This window comes from Ornithodoros turicata, chromosome 8 (assembly GCF_037126465.1).
Source record: "Ornithodoros turicata isolate Travis chromosome 8, ASM3712646v1, whole genome shotgun sequence".
NCBI classification, from domain to species: domain Eukaryota; kingdom Metazoa; phylum Arthropoda; class Arachnida; order Ixodida; family Argasidae; genus Ornithodoros; species Ornithodoros turicata.
The window spans coordinates 25,841,369-25,862,865 of NC_088208.1; the positions used below are offsets into that span (position 1 = coordinate 25,841,369).

The 21,497-nt window shown below is 45.8% G+C and overlaps 1 protein-coding gene across 2 annotated transcripts in view; it reads right to left on the reverse strand.

Moving 5' to 3' along the window:
- The window catches only part of LOC135366778 (uncharacterized), a 48,369-nt gene that overhangs the window by 17,709 nt on the left and 9,163 nt on the right, over positions 1 to 21,497 (reverse strand). For both annotated transcript variants that reach the window (XM_064599685.1, XM_064599686.1), the window contains exons 2-13: positions 14,656 to 14,869; positions 12,492 to 12,592; positions 10,967 to 11,171; positions 10,647 to 10,744; positions 9,946 to 10,002; positions 5,693 to 5,891; positions 4,702 to 4,814; positions 4,585 to 4,614; positions 4,282 to 4,489; positions 3,193 to 3,356; positions 2,289 to 2,315; positions 1,915 to 2,116 (exon numbers count right to left, since the gene is read on the reverse strand). In XM_064599685.1, the coding sequence (XP_064455755.1) occupies positions 1,915 to 2,116; positions 2,289 to 2,315; positions 3,193 to 3,356; positions 4,282 to 4,489; positions 4,585 to 4,614; positions 4,702 to 4,814; positions 5,693 to 5,891; positions 9,946 to 10,002; positions 10,647 to 10,744; positions 10,967 to 11,171; positions 12,492 to 12,592; positions 14,656 to 14,869 (1,618 nt within the window). The remainder of the gene's footprint in view (positions 1 to 1,914; positions 2,117 to 2,288; positions 2,316 to 3,192; positions 3,357 to 4,281; positions 4,490 to 4,584; positions 4,615 to 4,701; positions 4,815 to 5,692; positions 5,892 to 9,945; positions 10,003 to 10,646; positions 10,745 to 10,966; positions 11,172 to 12,491; positions 12,593 to 14,655; positions 14,870 to 21,497) is intronic.

Sequence of the window (21,497 nt, forward strand, 5' to 3'; positions counted from 1 at the left end):
GAGTTATCAAATATTTTCGAACATGTTTCGACTATGATACAAAATGTAAGAGCTACAACGTAGTTAGAGTACGACATAAGTACTCGAAATACTTTAGTATCCACCATATCATAAGAGAGCGGGAAAAAGAATGTGTTCAGCTTCTCAAATGTAAACGCCAAACAATCGTCCTATGCGTGACTTGGGCTGCGTTCTAATACCTCGCGCCCACGAAGCCGCCTGACTAGGCAGCTGAGTAGATCCCTTTGCTTGTCACTATTGGAACAGGCTTGCTTAGCCGAGGCGCCTGTGGCGCCATCTCGTTGCTCACGCAAGAAATGCGTACGGCGCAAGCGCAGCAGGACTCTAATGCGCTCAGTTTGTAGGACATCGTGCATAAACTGTCACCTTCACAACTAAACATGTGTTGCAACTCTGTACGCAGTTTTAAAAAACATACCACTATGTGCAAGTTTACATTTAAAGCCAGCAGAAACAGCGGGCACGCTGGTACCGTCAACGCGCGTCTCCATCCCGGCTGTCAGATGGTCAGGCGTATAATTAGACTGCATCGATGCGCACTAGGCGGTAGCCGACTGAATAGCGGACGTGGCGAGATTTGGAACGAGACTTAACATGACGGCACTTCCGGTTAGACCACTAGGCAGTCGACTAACCGGAGTATGGGAACGCAGCCTTGATCTCATAAATTTATGACTTCCCATTTCTTAGAAGCCCACACCGTGTAGATAAATAAACGTCGCCTGTATCACAACGAGATTCGCAAAGTGAGTGGGTCACGTGACACACACTTTTTCCTTTTTCTTTCTTTTTTGCTGGGGCGGTATTCGGTCAAACTTGGCCGCTGCATGGTTTGTGTCCCCCCCTAACAGCGCCACATCGTCAGCCCCATCTCATGCACCATATGACAGTCACATCACTGCTGCTGGCGCCTTTCTACTCAGCGTCAGCATCAGTCTCTCTCTCTCTCTCTCTCTCTTATCGCCTGCGGTGGGCCCGTTAGTAATTCTTGGACGATGGTGGTTGCACCGTGCAGTGCAGGGCAACTGCAAAAGGCGTAGCCTAGTCAACCTTGGAGAACTGGGCGGAACATTGGCAATGTAGCGCGAAATGCCGCTGCAAGTCATCTCCTGCAATTGCCTGCACTGAAAACGGAAAACGCACCGACAATTATTTCAGGAAATGTAGGCGTATTGTACGCCTAAGGATTTTGTGAAGATAAAACGGTGCCCACAATCGCGTATCTCTATACTCCCCCTTCCCATGAGTTTCGCGAGTTCGTTGGATTCAAAACGGAGAACACATTTTTCGTGCTAACAGTGAGTCGCAGAACCGCGAAAACGTAAACCGTGCGACATCATAACCAGTCTTACCATCATAACGGATGTTTTTTTTATTCCGTGTTAGCGCCGCGAAGCAACTGTGGCGATGAACGGCGTACAGACGTGAACAGATGGAGAGAGGACAGCAGGAAGGAGTGGGGGACAGAGGGAATAGTATGCGTCCTAGGCCGACTTCAGGGAGAAGTGTGCCGACACTCGTCTGGAAAGTCTTCGGAAAACCTCAGAGAGCACAACCGGTGACAGGATTCGAACCCGTGTCACCTCCCAGTCTCGCCGTGGAAAGCGATCATCCCAACCACTATGCCACGGGAGCTGGTAACGGATGGTAAGAAGAAGGAAGGTGGTAACGGATGGTAAGAAATGTACGAGCATATCATATCCCTGCCTTGCATGTGCCATACGGTAAAGCGATTGTTTCAGGCGAAACAACAAAAACAACGTGGAGTTGTCATCCTGTTGTCATTTTGTATCTAGACGTAATCGATCAGAAACATAAGAACGAAGTCATAAGCGTACCATGAATGGTTTCATAGCAACTCCTAGCTCAGAATAGCACATATGCCGTCAGTACCTACTGCCGTCTGTAAACCACATGTTGCCCTTGGGTACGTTTCCAAGATCTCCGGGTCCGTTAAAGTTTCGTAGGTCCTTCAGGCTGCTTCCGAGCAAGACAGTCATATTCCGCTTGTAGCAGAATTCCATGGCTTCCGTTATGTTATAGCGTCCAGACGTTGGCACGCAAAACACTGTGCCTGAAGTGTTCCGGCGGTAGCCTGAAAATATTCATGCGCAGAAGAACGGCTCCCATCAGAGACGAGACAGTAACTCCACAGTAAAACTTTATGTCTCAAACATGTAAATAGATATGAAACGCTTGGCTCTTCATTTTTTTTTTTTATAAGAAGGACGCGATAAACGTTAGATAATAATGATAAGGGAACTTACGACAAGCGTCAGTGTGACGGTCGGGATCTGAAAGATAGTTTGTGCCACATAAGTCCAACTCGAAGTACCATTCTAATGGTCATCTACTGTGTGAAAGGACAACTCCTGTCAAGAATCAGGTAAAGGTTTGCGAAGTCCTTCAAATGACGCTGCACAGCTGACACTTCGAACGTGTACTACGCTGAGGTAGGTTCACACTAGAGTCACTAAATAAGCTCCGCTTCAGAGTATCGACAGTAAGGTCCAAGGGAGAGCAGGAGCGCCATCTTGTTTTCGCTCCACACGGGTACCATCCCCAGTAGAGGATCAAAGACTGCTAACGTAATGCTCGCTGTGGAATAGAGAAGCGCGTATGATTGTTGTGCGATAATCCATGTATTGCCCACAAGAGCATCCCGAAGATGTCAAGGTGAGCTCAAGGCCGTCAACATTGATGAGTTGCTTGCAAGAGAAAAGAACATTTCACATGCGCGCGATAGGTGGCATCGTGCGCCAAACTGCGCATGCGCGTGCCTACCGTGGCGGGGAAACAAGATGGCGCATGCTCGGCTCTTGGAACTCAGTGTCGATACTCTGAAGCGACGCTTATTTAGTGACTCTAGTTTACACGCCACTTCGTAGCTCTTGGAAGGTCTCTTTAGCTATTCCGCTAAGGCGGAATCTGAGGTGGTGTTCGCAGCCCCAAAGGCATCGTGCTTCGTTGATATTTTATAGATCAGTCATTGCGAAAGCAAGAGGTCTACCTCAGACGGTAGTTTCATTATAGAACAAGCAACAACATTGGACGGTGATTTTCAAAACTTTCGAGCCCCTGAACGAGCAAGAAAGCGAAAGTATATAATGTCAAACTTTTCTGTGTTCAGCCGGGGTTTACTTATAAATATTTATGCCATGGGACACTTACAAGGCGTGACTGATTGTTTTTTGGCTTGGCAGATAATAGGAAGGCGGTCGCTGCAGTCTCTCTGAAAGATCCAAGGAACCCGTCGTCCCATCCAAACAGTTGTGCAGGGAGGCATTGAGAGCACAGAACTGTATGGCTCGTAGGCGACGACAGCACTGAGAGACCTAGCAGAGAAAATAACGTGGTACGAAGTTAACGGATCCGAAAGAAATATTCGGAACCTCTACTGTTTACTAACACACGTAAAATTATTATACTTTCTGATTACGCAGACAATCTGGCGTGGAAAGGCTCAGGGATTTTCCCAGCACCCCCTCGCACCCTCCCTAATGCCCCCCCCCCCAAATCTTACAACATCCCCAAAATACGTGCCACAAAGAAGGAACAATTACGGTTCAATTTAGCTACGATTAAGCCACACGATCGGCGAGTTTAACATTTTAATCGAGATCAACGGTCCTTTGACTTAAATTTGACGCTTAACTCTGCTTCACTGAACGGAGTTATTGTCACCGAAACATTCATTATGTCACCAACTTACCTTTGTGAAAAAGAATTGAGTGTTAACTTCAAGTTTTAGCAACCCTTGATCTCAATTCGTCGTCTGATTCTCAATCATCGTCATCATGTATTTCTCTCTCTCTCGAAGTTGACGAGCGTTAGTGAAAGCGTGCTGCGGCAAGCGGAGAGAGGAGAATTGTTTGTCCCAGTTGATTCTCCTCACTTAAACCTCCGGAATCGCGTAGAATGAAGTCACACTCTCTCCTTATTTTCTCCATGTTTGTAGGAAACGACACCACAAAGGAAGCTGACAGATATAAAACTCCCCAACGTGATGCCTTTGCTTTAGGAACCGTTAACGTCGAACACCTCCCGTCCTACTAAAAATATTTCACAGCTCTTCTGCCGGGTCTACCATACATTTACCCCTCTGGCATGGCCACTACTACGGCAAAGTTCACGAAGAAATGCGCGAGGGAGTCACATAAACAATGTTCTCTTACGATAACAGACCCGCAACGTTTTCTGTCATTTTGCTTGATGCACTATCCATTTAGTCTTACGGTGCATGCTGATAGCGCTACTCACCCTTCAGCAACGTAGTCGAGTTCAACCCAATATTCAACATGAGAATTTGTGATGGTATAAAGGTGTTCGTTTATGCGGAGATCATCCACAGAAGCCTCGTTTAGCAATGACTTGCCGACGGTCTTGCAGAGTCCTTCACTCACATGCATGTATTCGGGCTTGTTGTAATAACAGTACTCCATTGGACCACGTGCGTCATTCAGAGTAACTGGGGAAACAAAACGGAAATGGTTAATAGGTATATGGGCTAGGAAACTTTACACATGACCCTGAGAATCTCTATGAATCTCGAAGCAAGCTTACCGCATGTTGATGACGTCTGGTAGAAACCAGCTTCAAACCAGAGACAAAAGGTGGGATAAATCATTATACAGAATGGTTTTTTAAAGATCGTCTATAGTCAACGGATAAGATACTCACCGTCACATACAACATGTATTGCACACGTATCACAGGGTGCTGCGCCGTTCTGAACAACGCTAACATTCAAAAGCTCCAGCCCGCAGTCCGGCAGACCTCGACTGTTCTCCGATCTATACAGAAATAATAGCGCACTCACATGTTTGCATCATTTCATCACTACTGCACAGAAAGGCGGGAAGAATCAGGTGCACACGTATCATGAAAAGACCCGTCCCTAAATTTAATGTCGTTTTACGGTCATCGTATTGTGGTTGCGAGCTTAGTGCAAAGTTGTTAGACGCCGAACACAGAAGTAATATGCAAGCGAGCTCGTGTACACATGACGTTGGCAACATGTTCCCGAGCCTGGGGAAAAGACAAACGGACAGAACACAAAAAGAACTTTGTTCTTGTCTGGACGTGTCTTGCTTCCGTTGTGTTATAGCGGTAATAGCGGTTGTAGTAGGCGGAAATCGGAGGAAAGCTGCGCTTTACAGAAACTGAACGACGATGGAAGGCAGCAATACTACTCGAAGGCAGGAATCAACCGGTTGCACAAAACATGGTTATATTACTACTAATAAAAAATAACCCGCATACGAAACCAGGGTAGGAACACTTCGTTGTCAGTGCATGTAGTCATTTTATTGTTTTATTAGTTGTTTGTTTATTATTTGAATATGCTTTCCTACGGATGTGCTCACCGTACTTTTTTGTGGGGAAAATCCACAGGTCGCCAACCGCGACTCCGCTCATCATTCTAGCATTATGGCGACGTAAACTCCCTGACTGTTATTATTATTATTATTATACCTTTGTCGTGGAAAAAAGTGCAGTACGGTTTCATGTATGATTTTGCCTGGCCACCCAATGTAAGCAGCACGTGCATACAACTGGATAAAACATCAACTACAACATACAACTGGACATGGCCATAGAACTTTTGGGTGCCCAGCCCACGTCTGTATCGAGATAACAAATATGTCATGACACCAAGCAAACATCTTACATGCCAGCTATCCAAATCCTAGTATTGTTGAAGTGATTTCTATCCATGAGAAGGCAAAGCCTATGCAATGTTACGTCGCTGATGTTGAGCAGCGTCATGTTGAGAGCCTCGCATCGACGCTGAGCTTGTAGAGCGCTGCTCGCCCCTGTAGGATCCATCACCTGACAGTAGGTACCTATCGGAGAGTCTCCAAAGTAATCTGCAAAAAGCGAAAGCACATCATATGTCAACTGAGGGTATATGGTACCGATGCAGGCCACCTAGTGGACAGTCATTTTCACGTTATGTAGACCGTATGTCGAGCACTTTATGTTAGATCAACGGAATTATAGCATATGATGAAATATTTGTAGGAAGAAGAAGCAAGTTTCAACATTGCCGAGCGAAGTGAAATAAGGGCTCGTACCCGCATGCGGTACACAGGTGCAGAAAGCACAGGCGGTTTCCTCGCGGACACGCTGACGTCGCTGTCAACGTGCTGCAGACTGCGTAGGTGGCCGGGGGGAAAAAAAGAGCATGACACAGTCTCTGTTGACCACCTGACCGGACCAAGATGCGCGGCATGCCACTAAAAAATCGTGCATTGCGCGGTCGAGGAAAAGCGGAACGCGGAGGCGGCTTCTCCAGCGCCGCGGCAAGAATTTTCCGCGCGGCATAGGCGTCACCGCACGCTTTTGCCGCATGTGGATACGCGGCCCAAGGGCCAATTCTCACTTTGCGACGCCGAACGCGACGTCGTGAGCGGGCGACGGAAGTAAAGGCGAATTTCAGCCGTCCCGTCGAGCGTACGATTTTCATATTCACACTGTAGTTCCCGCCACAGTGGCATTCCCTCGTCCAAAGCTGACGGAAAATCAGGAGGCGTGGCCTTTCTATGTCACCTTATTGGTCGCCAGTATATCGTTCTCGGCAGCTCGTCGCCGTCGTAAAAGAAGTTGGCAATGTTTTTGGATCGATGTCTCTCCTCTCCCAACGCCGGAAATACGCGTCTATTTCCGCGTTCCGCGTCGGGCGTCGCCAAGTGGGAATTGGCCCTAGCACTTTTAAGCCACCGCGTTCTTCGCCATCCATTTACCGGTTGGAACTATATGTGTCAGCGGCACGCGCTACCGTTTTACGTTGCGACAAGGCGCACCCGCGGTGAAGAGGAGGACCACGCATTCCCTGACATCATGCGGGCTGCATAAAGTCTGCATAGAGGAACGTATGGGCACTGGATGAACAAACAGTGGGTACACTGGGGTTGTAGCGATCTCAAGCGTGTTCTCAGCGAATGAACTTTGCTGCTAGCCTGGGTTGAGGCCCGGTGGTAGTGAAATGAAGGAGCGGACTTCGTTCTTTCAGGGCACGCTTGATCAGATCAGGGCACGCACGGACCAGTGTCGACAAGGCGGAAAACACAAAGGATTCTACTTGACTTCATGAGTGATAGTCACCTTTAACGACAAGGACGAAAATATGAGAACTAACATAAGTTAACGTGTAAGCGCATCGCTGCCCTTTACAGCGCATTTCGGTGCGTGTTGTGTATGTGTATTTGCTTTTACTGCTATCTGTCGTTACCTATTTTACGGCACCTTGCTGCCTTCCTAGCTGACAGATCGCTTCTATTTTCTTTTTTTTCTTTTCTTTTTTCAACGTCTCGTCGCTCTCACCTCGAAGGCGTCTACAACCTTAAGTGCCACTTGGGCGAGCCCTAAAATTGACATTGAAGCAAGTCATGTCACAGTCACGATTTATCTGGTATTCTTGTTGTTATAAGGAACTTCATAATTGATTAATTGGTTTGTAAGATCCCAATCCACTCGGGACTGGCTACTCCAGGACGCATTATTCAGAAAAGAAGGAAAGGGAAGGAGGAAACACTTTCAAATAGAATAGATGGACAAAACTTGGCACCAAAGGCAACAATGTAGGAGTGTTCACGTGTGAAAATCTCAATGCACAGAAAACAAAGAGCGTCACAGAGTGTCAATGAGGTCCGTCGCGACGAGGAATTGCACAAAACTACATAATTACTTTCATCTATTTGAACTGGGGCACTACAAAAATGCCATGATCGACACGACTGCCGAGAACATGCACGTAAATGGTATAATTTGCGTAAGATGCGCCATATTTTTCACCAGCTTGGGTAACCGCCACTAGCATTGCACCAGCTTGGGTAAAGAAAATCATGACACTCTTTATAGTCTCCACCTGTAAATAAGCACTAATTTGCAATTGCATGCGATGCTGCGTGCGGCGTGTATATGTTTTCGCTGTGCCCTTTGCATGCATCGGCATGCCTGAGTTCTTGTTTGTATGAGTTTTGCTATTCATCGCTGAACGAACGAGAAGAGTAGCAGGAAGTCCAACACCATTGTTGACAGAGGTGCCGTGAAATCACCGAGCGTAACGAACCGTAAGCATTACTAAGCAAAAGCGCTTCACAATTGGTTAAAAATTATAAGCTCCTGCTTCTTCTTTTTTTTTTCTGGCTGGTCGTGTTCTTTTATATTCAAGTCCATGATTCAATCAAATTGCTTCACACACGGCCCGCTGACGTGTTATACCAGATTGCTATGCAGCGTGGAAATACATGAAACAACCTATTTAAACTCACGTGAAAGTCAACAAGTGCGGCAACGTGCGGTGAAAAAACATAGGAAGAATATCCTAGCGGGTTTAAACTGCACAAGGTGCTGTTTACTGGAAGCCTAGCAGGGATATTTTACAGATATAGATCACTAGGCTTGCCGTGACGTTGCACTGCCTGTTTTAAAAAAAAAATTTTTTGAGCAAACAGGTAGTGCAAAATAAACATTTTGCTCAAGATCATAGATAATTTTTATCTTTTACTTTTTTTTGTATAAATTTCAGGTTAGCTGAAGCCGCTTGGTATACCTTCAGTTTTCGACCTGTCAGTCTGTCACAACGTGCTAAAATAGTTTACTTGCAATTGCACTCAGTAAAATGGAGGGAAAGAGAAGTGGGCTCTCTATTTCGTTGATCAATTCGTTTATTTCGTGTTGTACCCCGTCAGCCAAACTGAAAGCAGCAGCAGCGTAACGGAATGCTGTAGCGGTATGTTCTTTACTGTGCACACACATATGATGACGCTGATGATGTGTTCATGATCATGCGACGTTACAGGCGTCACTGCGTGATGCACGGATACTCATTATGAAACGAAGCCATGTACCTATACCAACGGAGCCGACGAAACCGCACATTTACTACTAATACTTACTACTATACTTACTACTATAATTACTACTAATCCTTCATAGGCTATATCAGGCTGGATAGTTTAGAGACACTGCACAAAGCTATATTATACAGGGCGCGTCACGTAAGACTGACCAGTATTTTTTATAAAAAGCTATGAGAGCAGCAACGGCCACGCGGAAATGGCCTCTGGAAGAGAGTATGCAACTACCAGATGACTAATTACCTGAAATTCAATAACTAATTTTTTAATTATGGAATTTCGGGCAAAAGTGTGATAGCAGATTGAGAGACTATCCTCGTTGAACACCATTCCACGTTTAATGAAATCCTGAAACGCGCATGTGCGCTAAAATATCCATCCCCGAATTTCGGTATGCAGATGAGTCGAAACCGAAAAAGCCTGACTGAGGAGCACATCACCCAAGCCGACGGAGGCTTATCTGGGCCGGAAAGCGGTTTATCTGGCCAGCAGATCGGCTCCTACTCAAAATCACCTCCACCGCTCCAAATCACGTGGCCCTCTGACGTAAAAAGAGCGCTGTACTCCTCGCGCTCCCGGTCTCCGCGGTTTCAGTCTTGGTTCATTTGCGCATCAAAATTCGGGGACAGATATTTTAACGCACGTTCGGGTTTCAGGATTTGTTAGACGTTCAATGGCTTGCAACTATGATAGTCTGTCATGCTGCCATCTCGCTTTTGCCCGAAATCCCCTAACTAAAAAGTGTATAAATGAATCTTAGGTAATTAGCCGTCCTGTAATTGCAAATTTTCTTCGAGAGGATGTTCGCTCGGCCGTAGAACTCAAATGCAAAAACAACATCTATGCTACTCTCATCGTTTTCTTTTTAATTTTATTGTAAAAATTCTGGTCAGTCTTATTGACACACCCCGAGTAACAAGAGTCCTTGTATAACAAACCTGTGTCGGCCGCAGACCGAAGCTTTCCTATATACAATATTACATGTAACATTACGCCTTTGCTGCTAGTGGCTACTCGTTAAATAAGCAAATAATAAGCATAGTACCAAAAATCAACTCACAGCATTTGACTGACGACGGGGTATCCAATGGCTCTTCTGGCGTGTTATCGGAGATAGCTAGAACAGTCATAACGGCAAAAATCACTGGAGGAATCATGATGCGGCGTGATTAGTTGGTGACAGCGAAAATGACGTCTGACATTTCCAACACAAATCACTGCACTCCAAGAAGAGCTATCCCTCCACAGACACAGTTTGTGGCTGGCTGCGAGAACCGCTGAAACATGTACGGGCGTCGCTGGCGTTCTGCTACGGTTGCAAGCAAGTTTTCGCACACGGTGCGTCAGTGACGGGCGGCCTTTGCTCATTCGTGCGAGTAGTTGTGCATCCACAAAGTAAACAGCACGCGAGAGATCGCTCTCTCGAAACTTTGTATATGTCGCGTAAACTATCACGTGTCAGTGATGAGCTAAACTTTGAGAAAGTTAGCAAAACAAAAAAACAAAAAACAACTTAACCTAGTAATAAATTATGGTCAACCATTCAACTGACATTTCTTCCGCATTCGTACTTGGATCAGTTGATTCAACCCTCGTTTTCCGGGTGCCGCGAATACTCCTCATACTTTCTGTGTGTAAGCCTACTGGGGTAGCCAGTTCGACTTCGTCGTAACTCACGTCCCCATATATATGCATACTATATAGGCACACTATAATGCACGTGAGCTGCAGCACTTGCAAGGAATGTCGGCCTATACTCACGGGGCACACACATGAAGGGAAATAAGACGTCGCAGTTCCACGGCGTGATGAGGTAACCAGCAGCAAGTGAAAGCGTAGCTGCGTTGCACAGGCTACCACTGTCAAGAAATGCATACATTTTATCTAGTCTTGTATACATAACGTATATATAGATTTATAGATATTTGTATTCCATATTTCCTGTTCCTTCTGCTCCCCCCCCCCTTCCTTTTTCTTTTTTTTCTTACCTAGTGCACGGATAGAACTTTTACTTCGTAGGGCATCTCCATATCATCGTAAGAGTTCAGTACGGATACTAGTAAAACATTTAGGAGTCTTACGGAGGGCCGTGGTAGTAATTTGACGCAGGTGCCAACGTCGAACCGCCGCTGTAAGTCCACCATCCGAAAGAGAGGTCCATATGCATCTCAGCGCATTGTCTCTCCTGGCTTTTATGCACATCGAGAAGCCTGCTACAACCACGGGGCTTTGGACGTGGATATGTATCAGGAGGGAACACAACAAGAGATAAACTACACGGACTCCCTGAAAGAAAATAACAGTACGGCTGAGAAGAACAATGAGGAATAAAGGGGGGGGGGGGGTAAAAAAAACGAAAAGGTTAGCTATACGAGAGGCTTGCTATTCCCAAAAATAGAGACAAACAATAGGCAAACTAATGATGGCATAACTTTTCAATTTTTTTTCTTTCTATTTCTATTCTATTCTAGGCATCACTTTTCGACTTGGTCCTCACCGCAAAGCCAAAGCCAAGCTCCAACACTTGCCGTTCCTTCTCGTTACAGCCGTAGTCTTGAGACCTACTTTTGTTTCCTTGGTCGCGCTTCATTAAAGTGTCACTCGGGACTACAAGAGCAAATCAACTTGTACCAGAAATCACCACATTCGTTTTTGTTTTTTTTCTCTCCCTCTCTCTCTTTCAGATCGACAGTGAACGTTACGTACTTCCGAATGAGCAATAGAGCAGCCTACCGCCGCCACAGCAGTGGTGAATCGCCCACCTCATCACCATCCAATGTATATTTGTGTGTGTGTTCTTCCACGAATTTTCGAGAGACCCCGCAGTATTTCGTAGTTTCGGATTATCCAAAATCTGCGTGACGTCATAACGTTCTCCTGCGTCTGTCTTCAAGAAACAGCGCACGCACCTTCCGCGGGTCTCTGCTCCCCTCCTTCCGTTCGAAGACCTAGCAGGTGCAGTGGGGAGCCGGAACGCGACCCTTGATTAGCAATGTTGCCTGACGGACAGCAGACTGCGCCTCCCTGTGTAGTCATACTCCTCAAAACTATAAATTAATTTCCTGATACTGCCGCGTCGCGTGTTGAAAAAAAAAAAAAAAAAACTGCGGTAGTTTCGTTTTTTTTTTTTTTTTTTTTGTCAGTCAGTTTGTCCCCAGAGTCATCTTTCTACGCTTATTTGTTATTAGTTTTGCTTCCTCTCTGATTGACTGATTGATTGATTGAGAAATAAAAAATCTGCATACAGGACGCATGAGTGTTATGCAACAGCCATCATGCCCGTTAGTGCAAACTGCATCTCCACTGTGTTGTTCTCTCTCTCTCTCTTAATGCAACTACGACAGTATCAACTGCGTCAAAAGCTGAAACACGTTTCTTTCTGTTTTTTCTTCTTTTTTTATTATTATTGTTGCTGTGATATCGAGGCCTTATCATAGAAATATCCGTGCCAATGCAAAATGAAATGATTGTTGCTCATAAAAAGAAACGATTGCTGCATAGGCATTGCTTCTTCGTGTTCTAGCTCATCTTCAAGTCAGGACAAAAATGAGCTGTAATACCAAGCGCGAATCATCGTGCTCTGACATAATTTTACGCAAAAAGTACCTTGTTTAGGAAGAACGCAGATGAAGTTATGCTTTGAGGAGCAGCTCCTAGGAGATATGAACGGGACCTCATTACGATAGAAGAAAAGTGTGCAGAACGGCCTGTAAAGAAAAGAACAAACAATGATGATATCAAAATTAAAACAATATTATCACTATGCAATAATGAATCAGTATATATTCTTCTTTATGTTAGTGGGATTTATTATACCGCACCATGGTGTTTCACGAAAACTTCCCAGCTGAACAATTCAACAACAACAACAATAAAGTGTACGCGCCTTTCCGATCGGGGGACTTTCGGCGAAAAATATTCCTGGAAACAACGCAACGAGGCGCCACATCAATTTTTATTCTCCTTCTGTGCCGGACTGGTTCACAGTGCTCAAGATAGTGGGTTCGATCCCGGCCGAGTACGATGAGGCGTAGCGACGAGTAGCGCTGTGCGGGAGGTAAACATTGCTTCCAGCATCGAGTATTTGATAATTTTTTTTTTCGCACGTCATAGGAACCCCAGGTTCATGGATGCCTATTGTCGTGTTTGCCGTTGCGCCGCACACAAATCATCTACAGGTTCACAACAGGACGCGCTGTCGCATTTGCCACGTGTTTGTCAGTGCGCCAAAGAGTTCAGTGACATTTATTTAATTAATGAGCGTATGCAAATGAGTCGCTCATTGCTCTGTTCTTGGCCGGTGCCTCAAGGGTGTTTACCATAAATAAAGTTATTCGATAGCGTCAGCCGTTTCCAAATTATTCAGATGGACGATTTTCGTGGAAAGTCCGGTATAGCCCGGTCTCTGTACAGTTGAATTCGCAACACTGCAATATTGAATCACACTCAGCCCCGGAGTTATGTACAAGACAGGACACACTATGTACAGGTTGGGACAAAAGTTTACGCAACACGCGACTGGCGTACCTTTTCTTTGGGACGACACCCTAGCGGCCGGCGGAAGCGGGTGAGTTCACCGCTTCGGAGGGGTGGAAGCGTGCGCTGTTAGCGACACACAGTGGTAGTCCCGGTGTCGCTTGGGGAGTTGAGTGTGTCTGGGAAGCTGAAGCTACCTCTGTGTGTCGCTGACAGCGCACCCTTCCACCCCTCCGAAACAGTGAATTCACCCGCTTCCGGCGCCGCTAGGGTGTCGCACCAAAGAAAAAGTACGCCGCTCGCGTGTTCCGTAAACTTTTGTCCCAACCTGGTCATGTGTGCAGCTCATGAAGGCACAGGACATATCATGGTGCATCTCAGCAGTAAATTTTACAGTGAGGTGTACAATGTGAAAGTACATTTCTCTTCTCTTTTTAATGCCGATAGTGTTGCAGTACGTGATGAAATGAGTTTCTCCTTTAAATGATTATCACGTCTAATGTATGTGCAAGAAACTAAAAAATCGGGTCGTTCTTTTTTTTTTTTGTTTCAGTAGGAGCTTGCTTCATTGCGACGACAGTTTGAACTGCTGTCTATTACTGCAAATTGCTATGTCACCCTAAAAGATATAAACTAAACTGACTACGGGTAGGTAAAAGAATTTAGGACGCACTGAAAGAGAAAAAAACGACATATTTTGAACGAAGAAATGGGTGCAAATGGTGTAATCTACAACAAGCACCATTTCGGAGGGCACAGAAAGAGGGCACCATTGCGGGTGGGTGTATCATTCCATTTAAAACACTGTTCCTGGTGTGTGATTTGCAATAACCTTTATGAACACCGTTATTAAGCCTACTGTAAAGTCTGGGGAAGGAATGTAGTGTATCGAGTTTGTCTACTAGCGCCACATAGGAGCGAGGAGAGCCGACCGCAAGAAAACAAACGTGTCTATGAACAAAAACACTATTCTCACACGCTGAAAAGCGTGAAAAAAGTACGAGAAGGAGTAACTTGGGAGTAATTACAGCTTCCAGGCCCCTAGATTGCCGTTACTCCCCATTTTAATACACATAATCCCGAAACTTCGCAGAAACTTCCATGCATTTATGGAGAAGGGACTAATGGATGTGGTAATGCAGCTACTAAAACAAAAACTATTTCCTTTTTTTTTCTTCTTCTTCTTCTTAGAGTATAGGTGTCTAGCAGGGCGTAACCAGCGACTCCCAGCAGCAACAAGTTCGCATTCAGGAACAGCATGAAGCACTCACCATAGGATCAGTTCTATACTTACAGTGGATGTTGGTCGTCTTCGTCATCGTCATCGTACAGCCAGTATTGCGCGTCGGTTAATTTCAGCCACATTTCGGAGCTCTGTAACATAGCACGGTGAAGAATCTTGCATCCTTTGCATATTTTCGAGCAGTACGACTTTGCTTCGGAAAATGTCTTGTTGTGGCGTATAAGGTGAAGTGGAGAGTGCTGTAGTTTAGAGAGACGCTGCGAGTCTGAAAAATAAAATAAGGTGAGCAATAAATATGTGGCCATATAGCTCAGTGGAAAGGGTCCTCGTTCCTGAGAAAATGGTTGCTGACCACAGCAAGACGAGCGAGGAAAAGTGTAGGATATAGTTTTTTGCTTTGAGGATGCAGCACGCCCTGTTATTACTACCATGCATACCCTATGTAACAAAGGGTATCTTTATCGCGAGTACAGCTAGCAAAAGGCAAACCAAGATTATTTCTTGTCCTGCTGTCTGGTTGTTTTGATGACCGCCGTATTTCAATTGTCCAAGTTTATTTGTCCCAAGAACAATTGTTGGCAATTCGTTCCTTTCTGCAAGCACAGGCTCTCGATGAAATCGTGATGCTCTATGCGGTACTGGAAGTCTTCAGGAAAGCTTTCGGTTACGTGAAGTACAAGCTTTGTGTATCTTATTTCGGTATCCAGTGAAGGTACCCGTCGGTACCCTTATCAACCTTCCTAGGAAACCATAAAGAACGTCCTGTAAGACGATCATTTAATTGCTTCTCTTCGGCCGCATAAGATAACCATCATCGTCATTCATTCATTCGTTCGTTCGTTCATTTATTCATTCATTCATTTATTGCGAGAAATGCATTGGGACTGGGATCTCCTGTTCAGCTGCTCAACGGTGCCCGCAACTCTCTCAACGCCATCCAACACTACTTGACCAAGGCAGACTTGAAAATCTCATGTGAGAAAACGGTGATTGTACTTTGCGTAGACGAATAAGCAGCCATTCAGGCTTTCTATTTATTTTTAGCTGAAAAACTGCTGCGATACGCCTCGTCTAGTAGGTTTCTTAGTTGAGACATAATAATAGTTAATAATAAATAATAGTTTCCACTAGCGGAACGAGTTGCCTCTGCAAATTCTACCATCTGTTTCAGCTTACATGCATGAGTCAGCTGTAAACTAACCAGGCTTTTTAACTAGCACTTGGCAAAAATACTTGCTGAAGCTTTATATTAAATAACAATCGACACAAAATTGCGTCGTCTCCCTTTTATCATCACCAAACGGGACAAATATGGGGCTATACAAGCTAAATTTGCGATGGACTTTCCTTAGTACTTTGTGATGTGATGTGATGTGATGTGATGTGATGTGATGTGATAAAGAAAAAAATGGGGATGTGAATTTCGACGAAGTCGAACTGGCTGCCCCAGTACGCTTACACACAGAAAGTACAAACAGATGATGAGATGATGAGAAAACAAAGAGATGATGACAAGAGAAGAACAGAGATGATGATGGAGTGTTCAACATGCAGTTCAAAAGTTTCGACCAAGTGAGTGTAAAATGTCGGAATCGCTGAGAATCGCTTTGTATTTTACTCTAACTACATTTGAAGTACGATGCTTTGAACTATGGTACATCGTACTTAAAGTACAAATGATGCGAGGTAGTACTTGGCAGTTCATGCACTTATGTTCTTGGTCGTACGTTATTTTAAGTACAATTCTGAGGCACTTTGCCCATCACTGAGGTCCACGAATACATTTCTTAGGCGCAGTAAGGACACGTCCTTCAAGCTGGAATTTGTAGAAGGGTATGCACATGTTTGTTCTCATCCTCGTCGCATATATATACGAGTAGTCCGACATGTGCTTGGAATAGAAGGAAACGTTCCAAAATTCATCTGACTTGTCCCCAGGCGATACGGACGAATGTCTAACTTAGTCACTCTGTTAAGCCGTGGTATAGGTAAAGCGATAAATGTATTATCGTTCATAGGACAGTACACTTGCTACTATAGCGGAACCAATTATTATTAGTGTTATTTTCCCCACACATCCCTATACAACGAGCCCGAAATAACGCGTCCTGGAGTAGCCAGTCCCGAGTGGTTTGGGATTAACATATATATATATTTTTACAAATCAATCAATCCCCCACAGCTATTTTGGCAAGAGGGACAACGCTCCCCTATAGCAAAAGTTAGATGGTGTAGGTGATACGACATCGACTCCTCCGCAGCTCTTTTTTATTCTTACTCATAACCCCGGATGCCCTACGGCCGAAGGATGTCCCACAAAGGGCAAGGAAAAGCAGACACACACAAAAATTAAGGGGGACCCACGCCACGTTCTCTTACGACTCCATGCTACACACACTCCGCCATATTCTCACTCATTTCCTTGTTAGATGACCATCGAGAAAAATAACGTCAGCATTGATTTCCTGGTTTTAAAATGGTAGGTTTCATTTTAGCAGCTTCAAATATGTCGTTCTGTACGATAAAAACTGACACCTATGCGAGTCACAATATGGCGAAGGAAATTCTTAGGCGATCCGTACCGCATAACCTGCAGGGGGAAGTTTTATCGTGTTTTTCTCTTTGTTTTGTTTTGTTTTAATGGGTCGAACGGGCTCGATACATCGTAAGTACTATGCGATGAGCGAAAGGTAGAGAGGGGGAACGGTATATATAGTGGACCCTAACGGTTCCGAAACATCGTCTCCTACAGCTCCAACCAACCATGAACGCTTTCACCGTAAGTGTAAATGGTCTTCACGATCTTTCCGAGTTTCTTACGAATCTTTGGTCTGACGAGCAGAATGGTTTGAACGCTATGTGTGTCTTATGCCGTACGGCACGGCGAGAGATGTTTCATAAGCTTCCGTCGGTTTGAAGGCAGTAGGGAGTTCTCCATTCAAGCAATAATGATGCAGAGAAAGAAACAGGGGAACAACAACAACAATGAAATTATGAATGACGATGTCACGGGGTGAAGCAGTGGATGTTGACGTTGGCGAAAAGAATAGAGAGGAGGGAGGGGAAAATTTGCATGCGCTCCTAAGATATTGTCTGTCAAAGAGGGATGGGTTGTTATTCATGCGCAGCGCATTGCTTCAGGTTTGACGTGAGCAATTGTTCAGCACTGTTGTTGTTATGGCGACCGACCTGTTGCTAGCGCTACTACTCGTGAGCTCTAAGACCGCGTGCACGATGAATTACTTTCCAGGTTTGACATGATGGATGCTTCTACGGTTCGGTGCGAGATTTTACGCGAAATGGTGAAAACGCATGAAAAGTATAGAGGATGCTTGGGAAATGTACATGTTCCTTCGAAGCATTTTCAGCACACTTTAACATGTTCGCTGTGCAGGTCCTTGCCCTCCTGGCCCTTGCCGTAGGTGCCTACGCTGGCGCTGTCGGCGTTAGCCATGGCGCTGGCCACGCTGTTGCTTATGGCGCAGGCCTCGGAGCTGGCGCCCACGGCGATGGTGGAGCCGCTCTTGCTGGTGCTGCTCTCAGCGGAGCTGCCCTCGGTGGAGCTGGCTTCGGTGGAGCTGGCTTCGGCGGAGCTGGCTTCGTTGGGGCTGGCGTCGGCGGAGCTGCCCTTGTCGATGGAGGAGCCGGAGTAGGAGGAGGTACCAGAGTAGGCCCAGGAGTCGTCACTGGTGCCGCCGTGGGGCCTGGCGTCTTCACCCGTGGTGTGTCCGTTGCTGCTCCTGTCGGCGCCCCAGTGGCCACCGTGTCTTTCGTTAAGCAGCCAGTCGTCCACCTTAACTACGTCACCAGGCCGCTCGTGAAATACGTTTCTCACCCCGTGACCACTGTCCACCATGCTGTGCGCCCTGTGTACAGGGTGACCCACACTTACAAGGGCCCAGCTGTCGCAGTCCCTGATGCTGGCCACGGCCTCGGAGGAGGGCTTGGTCTTGTTGGTGGCGCCGCTCTCGGAGGAGGCTACGGTGCAGATGCTGGCCTGGCTCTTGGTCACGGAGGCGTTGCTCTCAGTGGTCTTGGCCATGGAGGTGTTGCTCTTGCTGGTCTTGGCCACGGAGGCGTTGCTCTTGCTGGTCTTGGCCACGGAGGCGTTGCTCTTGGTGATCTTGGCCACGGTGCCGCTGCTTACGGAGGACACCACGGTGCCACCGTCGTCAAAACCGTCGCAAAGGGCCACTACTAGACGAAATCATCTTTGTTACATGAAGTCATAGCTATGTATAAACATATGCGAGTAGTTTGTTGTACAGAACATCGTCCCCAGTACAATGATGTCACCTGCCGTACTGGCGAACAGTTAGCTGATATAAATAAAGTAGGACCACCCAGTTGTGCTTTGTGACTCTCCTAAAGTTGTTCTGTTGGCAAACTTCTTGAGGACAACGTGGATAAGAAGTGTGTTCTCATAAATTTCCTCAACATCCGACTGTAAGAGTGTATCGCTTTTTTTTTTGTCTTCTTTATTGTCTGCCCAAGCACAATTGCTTTACTGCAGCTAAATTTCTCTCTTACACTGGTTCATTTAGGTCGTCTGGAGCATAATGCTATGTTTTTTTGCTTACAACAGAATACGTTACGTCTTGGACTGGACCTACCATTTTGTAGCGTCCGTCTCTCCGTCCGTTGCGCGAGTGTTACAGAATACAGGTTGCAAAAGAGGGGCAAGTGATATCAAGTGTCTCCACCAATAACTCCAACATGCGCAGCCAAGGCTGCTCCTTGTCGGCGGTGATGTGGCCCTCTGTTTCTGGAAACACCTGTGCAGCGGCGCATGCGCCGAGTTCATTCTGCGCACTTTCTCCCAATGCCCGTGCAATGCTCGTGCCGAAGAACGTAGAATCGGCCTAGTTGTATGTCTGACGGATGTCGTATAAGCAATATGTCATCAGCAACGATATGTGTACAGGTCCCGCCAGACTAAGCCTTCTGGTCTGGTCTACGTCTTTCTGGACGCCTTCTACGTCCATCTGGACGTCTTCTATGTGCATCTTAATTTGTCGATGAGACTAAGCTACTTTGGGTCGTTTATTATATATACCCAAACAATTATTTTCATTAGCATCACTAAAGCACACGCGTCCAGGTATTCCATGCATGTGTCAATAGCACACGTCAGCGGTATGGCTGAAGTCTCGAGGTTCTTCGTTCGAAGTTGATGAAGCTGCCGTGACTTTTACAAGATATAATGTCAGCCTATGTAGAACCACATCGCACGAGGAGCTCAAATTAGTCGCCATGTGGTCACAGATTGCACCATATGGCTCTCTGATTGCTCTCCAACGTTGCATGTGTTTGTTAAACGCTTGACCGCACCAGTTTCATTCCCGTCGGCGACTGCTATAAACCGTATGGTTTGGTTCTTTAGCATATGTGGTTGGAAACGGGTATGAACGATGTGTGCACAGCTTGCTTGAAATGGCTATGTTACACCGCAACGTTTACGAGAGTGATAACAACGGATTGCAACCCTACGCGCACATGAGAACTTTCCTTGTTCTTTTGTCAACGACGTATTCAACGAATGCGTTATCTTGCAGTGTGGGCACTGTAATCATGGGGTGCATAATCCAGGCTCTAGTTACTCCATCGAAGCGGACGAGAACTACAAGGGCTGCGAAAAGCGAGTGGTGTTGAACAAACAAAGAAAATAAAGAAATAATCTGTTCACACTCCAGGTCATAATTTCACACATTTAATTTCTCATAATTTCACACATCGTTTCACTCGTCATTGATGAAAGATTAAGAACAAAAGCGCTGAGATTGAGAGGTGACCGGGACACAAGTCCGTGTCTGAGAGACGTTGTCTGAGCGTTTTCCTTGGATTCTCCTTATTGGGCGTACTGAGGGAAGTGTCAGCACAGTTCCCTACGAAGTCGGCCCACGACGCATGGGCACCCCCCAGAGCAGCATATGTCACCAAGACGACAAACAAACAGCTCCATAAATAACAACACTACCACCACCACATGTTCATGTCGCGATATACACTCTATGGCCCGGTTTCACCAACGCTGGTTAACTTTGAACCGAGATCAAGTGTTCCAAAACAAAAAAGAAAGAAAAGAAGAAACCTTGACGCTAACCCTAAATTCTTTTTTTACAAACGTTACCTGGTGACGTGACGAGTGTCTCAGTGAAAATAACTCCCTCTAGTCAAACAGAGTTAAGCGTTAAATTCAAGTTAAGGGACCGTATTTGATAGCAGTTCAAATGTTAATCGGCGTTGGTGAAACCGGGCCTAAGAGAACAGAATTGGTATGAGGAGTAATTGCAGCTTCTATAGTCCCTTAGATTCCCTAAACTTCGCATAAGCCTTTGTGCATTTAGCCCCAAAAGGGGCTTATAGTTGCAGACAGTGCACCTCGTCCGCCAAAGAACTAAAATGACTCCTGTTTTCTTTTTTTTTTTTTTTTTTTTGCTTTTTAGCATGTACTTCGCAATCTCGCGCGGCGTGTTACGCATAGTTGAAACAAGGCGCCGCATGAGGAGGCGCGTCTCCGACAGGTTTTTGTTCTTAGTGGTATATTTTACCCGCTTCCTGTTGTGCAGGTATGTTGTGCAGGTCACAGGTGCAGGGCCGTCGCAGAGAGTCGCAGTATACGTATGATGTTCCCTCTTATCTGGTCGTTGCACAAGTATACTGTGGTGCACTTAAGAGGCACAGTTGATGGTGCTAGGTGAAGTAGGGTCCTTGTGCCGCTGGTCTACCCGTTATATTTCTCTGAGGAACGGTCGCGTGGTCGTGCATGTTTACTGGTTTCCCTAGGGACTTCATTCGATTGTGAGTGTCTTAATGTAGTTATGTCTACCCTGTAGTATCTACCTGAGTAATAAACAACAACCCGACCACAAGACACAAGCACGTGTGTTACA